The following is an 8,344-nucleotide window of genomic DNA, read 5'->3' on the forward strand; positions in this document are numbered from 1 at the left end:
CAATTGGCCATAACTGGGTAGCACCTGGCGACTTTACACAGAGCATGCACTTTTTCTGTCACAGAGCATCTGCAGTCCCATTCGCTTGCTTACATTAGCCAGCTGCCTGTGCCCTGCAGCATGTGATTTTGTATCCCCTACTATGAGTCCACGAAGGATACAATCTCAAAAGCTCTGGACCACAGTACCTCTGCTTAGTTTTCTGCTTAGTTTACGGAATCTTAAACATTAGTATTGAAAAGCAATACATTCTCATAAAAATTAAACCAGTGTACAGTAAAAAGTGTAAGTCCAGTTACCTCACTGATCCAACACTTCCCTTTCCTCATTCCCAGAAATAATGCCGATCATAGTTCTACGCATAAGGTTTTTTTATCCAACTGGGATTATCTACTTTTTGTAAGGCTGTATGTGTATATAAATATTGGGTCCCATACATGCGTAAGAGCAATGTTTTATATTAAAGTAATGATCTGTATAATTAACAAAAACTCTTGATGAAATTTCCAAATATTAGAGAAAAATGCTTTTTTAATTATCTAGCTAATTACCTTCATTAGTCATTCTTTCAGCTCCCTTCTTCATGGAAAGAATCCATCCATTCAGTACACACTCGTTGAGTTCCTATTATGTTCAAGACATTCTGCAAGGTAAAATGGAAAATAAAGAGATGAATTAAAAACAAGATCAATAACATTACCATAGAAAAAAAGTGAATAATTTTTTTCGCAAAACGAATGAGGTAAAGGTGTTGAATTTTGAATTAAACATGCCCTGTTATCAGTGGACCAAGTCTAAGATTTGAGGGATTACATAAGTACTAGGAATAATCCAAACCTGGAAAGGTAAATCAAAAGAAGAGGTTCAGCTGGGTGGGGTGGATGTGGGTGGTGCAGAGCTGGTAGGAGGCAGACTAGCCAAGTGAGGTGAGGTTCAAAGGAGAGCTCACTGATAAAGCATGACTTCCCAGGGTACAGACCTGCAGGCATTTGGTTTGTGTTCAGACAGATAAACCCCACCCTGGCATATGACTGCAGTTCCTCTTCTCTCCCAAGAATATTTCAATGACAATTTTGATAAAACAAACTTGAGATAAGAGAGCTACAAAAGTAGAAATAAAATTAGAGATGTGCTCATGAGAGATTTAAAGAGAAAGAAATTTTGCCTTTAGAGTCTTTTCTTAGCTACTGGAAGCAATAGTTTCTGTTGTTGAATGCTTTTCTTGAATTAGAGAATGGTGAAAGCTGCAAATCTTCATGGGACTAAAAACCAAAACCAAACCCAAAACCCGCAAGCTCTCATCTCTGGACTACTGCTTTGGGGTCATATTTCTATATTTCAATTTGCATATTTCTGTAATTTTCTAAAAAACATTACAACCATGTTAGTGAATCATCATAGTAATTGTTCATCCTTTTCATTCAAGAAAATATGATCTCTGGTTAAAAGGGATCTAGATACTATCCAGTCTACTTGACTGCCTACCGCTTGAATCTGCTTTTTAAAAAATTCCTCACCAAGTATTCTTCCAGCTTAGACGTTCATGCTATGCTCTGCAGAACCTCAGGCTCTCAGAGGCAGTGCTTCAAGGGAGGGTTCCTGTGTGGAAGAAGTGGGGGTAACTGGGAAAAGTGAATGCTGACCTGGCATGGCTCTAGTTTTCCTTATTCACTCATTGAACAAGAGCAGCTGAGATAGCATTTGATTCACTTAATCAGTTCTGTGTCATGCTTAATTTGTAGAAAGTGTTCCATTGCTTAAGGAAGTGAGCCTTGAGTTGAGTCTTAAGGAAGAGTAGGAGTTAGTCATGCAAAAATATGGTAATTGGGTGCACCATCTGAGTGGCAAAATATGTCACCTTAAATAAACTACAGAGGAGTGAGAGAAAAATGGCAGAGTAAGGATCTACAAAAATTGTCATAAAAGCAATAAGAAAGCTGGCAAAAATCATCAGAGCCAACTGTTTCAGAATTTAGATATTAACCAAAGCCTTGCAAAATGAGGGGAGAGTTCATTCAAGAAAAGGCTGAATCTTAGTAAAAATTGAGATTTGTGGCATTTTAACTTGTCCTATTTCCATCCCCCCTCTCTAGCTCATGGTAGCCTTGAAAACCAACAGATTGCAATCATGTTGAAACTGCCATCCTGGCAGCCATCGGAGGTTGCAGAATGGAGTTGGACCTCTTTAAAAGCCTCATTCCCAGAGAACTGCCATCTTTTGACTTGTCTGGTGGTTCCCTGGAAGACCGCACTTGCAAGGCTGTCTTTATTTGACAAGACTCAGAGTAGAGCTCATCTACTCAGGGGTGTTTGTCAAAATAATCAGTTTCAATTGTTTAACTTTGTGGCTGCCCTGGGTGAGGGATAAAGTTGGGATAAACAATAGGCTAACCAAAAAGCTTAAAGGGAAAAGATGGGGAATAAGATGTCCATAGTGCCTTTGAAAAAATTCTGACATTTTCCGGGAAATTTTGAAGGTCGAGTGCATGCCTAAGGCTATGTATGCCCAGGACTTTGTTCATGGTGAGGAAAGACCTGAGAAGGCGGTAAGGTCTCTCTCATCTCTGGATGAACTTGAGGGTCTGTGCAAGTAGAAAGTGAAGGCTGAGGCAAAATTGTTAACTTCCTGATGGAGTATTAAAGGCATGACTCAACACACACACACAGGTCCCCTGGCAAAGACTAGGAAATTAATTAGTTCCAGGCATTTAAGGAAATCTCTGCCCAATCGTTACTTGATCACTAAGCTGAGGAGAGACTTCAGCAGCCACACAACAAAAAACAGACTTTATCATTCAGGAAAGTTGCTAAAATAACAACAAACATAACATAACAAACAGCAACAACAACAAATCCTGGGAAGGGGGAAAATCTGATAATCAGAGTTGTCACAATTTATTATTTAAATATCCAGTTTTCAACAAAAATTACAAGATGTACAAAGAAACAAAAAAGTATGGCCCATAAAGAGAAAAAACACACAAAAAACAAGTTAACAGGAACTGTCCCTGTGGAAGCCCAGATGTTGAAATCACTAGACAAAGACTTTAAATCAGCTATTGACTAATAAGCACATGAAAATATGCTTAGCATAATTAGTTATTAGGAAAATGCAAATCAAAACAATTTCATATCCAATAGGATGGTCTAATAAAAGAAACAGGTAATAGTAAGTGTTGGAGATAATGTGGGGAAATCAGAACGCTCATACATTGCTAATGGTAATGTAAAATGGTACAGTTGCTTTGAAAAACAGGTGGACATTCCTTAAAATGTTTAACATAGCATTACTGTATGACACCAGATTCCACTTCCAGGTATACACCCAAAGAATTAAAAATGTAAGTTACAGCAAAAATTTTACATGAATGTTCATAGCATCATTACACATAGTAGCCAAAAAGTTGAAACAAACCGATCGTCCATCAACTGATGAATGAATAAACACAATGTGGTATACTCATATAATAGAATATTATTTAATCATAAAAAGGAATGAAGTACTAATACTTGATATAACATGGATGATCGTTATGGTGGTTAATTTTGGGTCAGTTTGACTGGATCATGGGCTTCCTGGCTATTTGGTTAAACACTTATTTCTGGATGTGTCTGTAAGAGTATTCCCAGGTGAGATTTGCATTTGAACTGGTAGACTGAGTAAAGCAGATTATCCACCCTAGTATGGGTGGGCATCAACTGATTCACTGAGAGCCTGAAAAGAAGAAGGTAAAGGCAGGGAGAATTTTTTTCTGCCTGAGTATATGAGCTAAAACATTGATCTCCTGCCCGTGGACTGAGAATACACCACTGACTCCCCCAGTTCTCAGCCTTCGGATTCAGACTGGATTACACTACTGGCTTTCCTGGGCCTCCAGTTTGCAGGTCATGGGACTTCGTTTCTATGAAAAGTCCAAAACAGGGAACACCAGAGAGACAGAAAGTAGTGGTTACCAGGGACTGTGGTGGGGAGAAGAGAATGCGGCATGACTTCTAATGGGTATAGGGTTTATTTTGGGGATGGAGAAAACGTTCTGGAATTAACTAGCAGTGATGGTTGCACAATCTCATGAATAAACAAACAATCACTGAACCTGACACTTTAAAAGGGTGAATTTTATGGTTTGTGAATGACATCGCAATAAAAAAATAAAATAAGCCACACACTAGTTAGACCACACTGAAATTACATTAATAATATGAGAAATTTTGCTTTTTAATGTGATCGGATGAAAAGGAAGAGGAGTGAAGGAAGGAGAAGAAAAATTAACATTCAATGAGGATCTCCTATGTATCAGGCACTGTACTAGAAGCTGAGGACATAGAAGGGATAATTCACGGTCCACACCCTTAAGGGTCTCAGTCTACGAAGTCTAAAAAGGATTAATCATGATACAAATTAAGAAATGCTGTCAAAGAAGGCACTGTTCAGAGAATGAAAAACAAGCCACAACCTGGGAGAAATACTATAAACTACGTATCTGATAAAGAACTTGTGTGCAGAATATATAAAGAACTCTCAAAACTCAAAAATAAGAAAATAAACACTCCAATTAAAAGAACGGGCAAAGATTTGAACACATACTTCACCGAAGAAGATAGGCAGATATGTATAAGCCCATGAAAAGATGCTCAACATCATTAGCCATTAGGGAAAGACAAATCAAAACCATGGTGTATACTACCACACACCTGTTAGGGGTGCTAAAATGAAAAAGACTGGCTGTAGTAGGCTGAAAACTGCCCGCTGCCCAAAGATATCCATGTCCTAGTCTAGGGAGCCTGAGACTGTTACCTTGCATGGTGCAAAAAAGTGTGTGTGTGTGTGTGTGTGTGTGTGTGTGTGTGTGTGTGTGTCTTTGGAGACGTGTTAAGGATCTCGAGATGAGGAGATTACCCAAGTGGACCCTAAATGCCATCGCAAGTGTTTTTATAAGAGAGAGGCAGAGGGAGATGTCACAGACAGAAGAGGAGGAGGAAATGTAACCACAGAAGCAGAGATTGGAGTGAGGCAGCCACAAAGCAAGGAATGCCAGCAACCCCCAGAAGCTGGAAGAGGCAGGAAAAGATTCTCCTTGGAGCCTCCAGAAGGAGTGTGGCTCCCCTGATACCTTGACTTCAGCCCAGTAATACTGATTTTGGACTTCTGGCCTCTAGAACTTTGAGAATACATTTCTGTTGTTTTAAGTCACCACGTTCATGGTAATTTGTTTCAGTCGCCATAGGAATGGATACACTAATGATATCAAATGCTGGCAAGGAAGTGAAGGAATTGCAACTCATCTTCTGATGGTAGGAATGGAAAATGATATAATCACTTTGGAAAATAGCAGCAGTTTCTTAAAATGGTATATATATATACTATCATATACAGCTATCCCACTCCTAGGTATTTACCCAAAAGAGAGGAAAGCATATATCCATAAAAAAGAGTTTTCATGAATAATCACAGATATAGTTCTGAACTGCAAACAATGTTTGTCAACATGTGAATGATGTGTAAACAAATTGTGGTACATCTATATGACAGAACGCTACTTAAAATAAAAAGAAATGAACTATTGATAAATACTATTGTACAATGTGAATGCATCTCAAAATAATTATGTTGAGTGAAAGAGGCCAGACAAAAAAGAATACAACTGTAGAATTCCACTTGTATTGAATTCTAGAAAATGCAAACTAATTTACAGTGACAGAAAGCAGATCAGGGGTTGCCTGTGAAGGAAGGTGGAGCTAAGGGGACAGGAGGTGATGAATATGCATGTTTATGGTCTTGATTATGGTGATGGTTTCACAGATAGATATATCAGACAAAATTTATCAAAGTCTATAAGTTTAAAAACGTGAGATTCATCGTATATCAATTATGCATCCATAAAACCAATAAAATAAATAATTCAGTCTAAAAGCCACATACAGGGCACTGTGGTATTATGGAAAGTGGGCATCCCTCTGGAGCTGATGGGCCAGAGGTCTGGGACTTAGGATTTTATTCAACCCAGTTGTCTTGCCATTCTCTTCTTGGGAATGGAGTCTGCCTTAAACCAGGCTCAGAGGCTGGAGCCCTATATTCTAGAAACAGGATCGTGCTCAGAACACTGGTCTGATAGCTTTCGACATCCTAGGATACTCATACCCCACTTAACCACTGGTGCCTGAAGGCAGGCTGCAGGCACCCACTGCCTCGGCAGGGTAGTGATCAGGAGAGAAACAATGCGATTAGTTCATGCCAAAGTTGGAGTGATGTGGGCACAAAACCAGGGCCCAGGCAGATGGTTTGGGGGCCACAGAACAGGGCAGCAGAGAAGGGTCTAATTTATCAGACAATCCTTTTTGCAAGTATCATTTTGGTGAGTATAATCTCCCACACTTCAGAGGCAAGAAAAATATCTATAGGTAATCAGGGCACTTTGTGGCATTTCCTGAATTGCTGCTTCAGGTACCCACAAATCATATTGATGTGTCCCAACAGCATCCACTTAAAAGAGGAAAGAAAGACTCTATGGGATAATTTTGTGGATTAAATACCAGAGGCACATTCTTGAGACATGCACTCCATTTTGTATATGCTTGGCTTCTCTAAATTATGAAGAACTGTAGATCCTAGTTTAAGCGATTCGCCTAAAGTCAGACGAAGGACCTAACAGGCCAGCCAGTGATGCTCTGTCTCCCCTGATGCAGGACCTGACACAGTTCAGCTGTGGAGGCACATGCTACTCAGCTTTCCAAGGTATTATTTTGATTTATAAAACTGATTAGCCTCTTCAGCTCCAGGCTCTTGTGCATTGAAATTTTTTCTCAGCAGCAAATGAATTAGTACTTTCTGTAAAATGTATGACATATGCTGTGATTGTATGGGCTAGGATAAATCAAGCAAAGTGCTGGAAAATAAACCACATTAAATACAATTGAGTCCTTCATTTAATTGACAAACATCAGGGGTCTCCTGGTAGGTATATAGTGAAAGTTAAGTGTAGTAGCTATTGTCAGTCTACTGGTTCATTTTGATTTCCCCTCGAATGACCTTATCGTTCCTATTTCACGAGATATTTCTAACTTGTAACTATAAGTCACCTTCTATTATATTAAGGATTCTGGCTGTGATGAATGTAGCAATTGCTCTCTGGCTCAGTAAAATGTATTCTAGGTCCTATCAGATGTTTGACTAGTTGAATGTGTTTTATTCTGCTTTTACTTAAGAGAGAGTAAATTTTCTTAAATTGGATTTCTTGTTTCCATCTTTTCCACTTGATCATTTAAAAAGCTACTGGTAACTTTCAGTAAAAATAATCATTGTTTTTATTTTTTCCACTCTAAATTAATGTCTCAGTAAGTTAATACTTGAGTGATAGCTTCAAACACAAAGTACAAAATGGGATTCAAATTGGTTTAATCTTGAGACATGCAGAAAGTCATAAGAGCAATGTATTGGCACAGGATTTGTGTTGAATGAGTGACCTTGATAATTCCTTCTGTTATCTTCTAATTTGCACACTTTACATTGCCCCCCCCCCCAAAAAAAAACCCAAAAGTTTAAAAATAGGCAGCTCTACGTTACATTTACAGATTTCTCTCCTCCACCCAACCCATTTAATGAGTGGCCTTAAAATCACTTATCGGTCTGTACTCGCCCTTGGTCCAGGCCTCAGAGCCCTGTGTTGTTGGAACCACCAGGATGCAGAAAAGCTGGCAGCTTTCTTTGGCACACGAGTAGCCTGAGCACACTTCCCACAAGCTTATTCTTTTTTCTGTTTTCTTTCTTTTTTTTTTAAATTTATTGGGGTGACAATTGTTAGTGAAATTACATAGATTTCAGGTGTACAATTCTGTATTACATCATCTATAAATCCCATTGTGTGTTCACCACCCAGAGTCAGTTCTCCTTCCATCACCATGTATTTGGTCCCCCTTACCCTCATCTCCCACCCCCACCCCCCTTACCCTCTGGTAACCACTAAACTATTGACTGTGTCTATGAGTTTTTGTTTCTCATTTGTTTGTCTTGTTCTTTTGTTGTTTTTGGTTTACATACCACATATCAGTGAAATCACATGGTTCTCTGCTTTTTCTGTCTGACTTATTTCGCTTAGCATTATACTCTCAAGATCCATCCATGTTGTCACAAATTGTCCTATATCATCTTTTCTTACCGCCGAATAGTATATTCCATTGTGTATATATACCACAACTTCTTTATCCATTCATTTATCGAAGGATATTTCGGTTGTTTCCATGTCTTGGCCACCGTAAATAAAGCTGCAATGAACATTGGAGCACACGTGTCTTTATCTCTAAATGTTTTCAGATTTTTTGGGTAGATACCCAGGAGAGGGATTGCTGG

At 38.9% G+C, this 8,344-nt stretch overlaps 1 protein-coding gene across 1 annotated transcript in view; it reads right to left on the reverse strand.

Moving 5' to 3' along the window:
* APC (APC regulator of WNT signaling pathway) overlaps positions 1-643 on the reverse strand; it is a 241,039-nt gene extending 240,396 nt beyond the window's left edge. The window contains exon 1 of the mRNA XM_074328601.1: positions 552-643. Coding sequence (XP_074184702.1) covers positions 552-557 — 6 coding nt within the window. The 5' untranslated portion in view covers positions 558-643. The remainder of the gene's footprint in view (positions 1-551) is intronic.
* Positions 644-8,344: the final 7,701 nt, after the last annotated feature.

The sequence above is a fragment of the Rhinolophus sinicus genome, linkage group LG03 (assembly GCF_036562045.2).
Source record: "Rhinolophus sinicus isolate RSC01 linkage group LG03, ASM3656204v1, whole genome shotgun sequence".
In the NCBI taxonomy this organism is placed as follows: domain Eukaryota; kingdom Metazoa; phylum Chordata; class Mammalia; order Chiroptera; family Rhinolophidae; genus Rhinolophus; species Rhinolophus sinicus.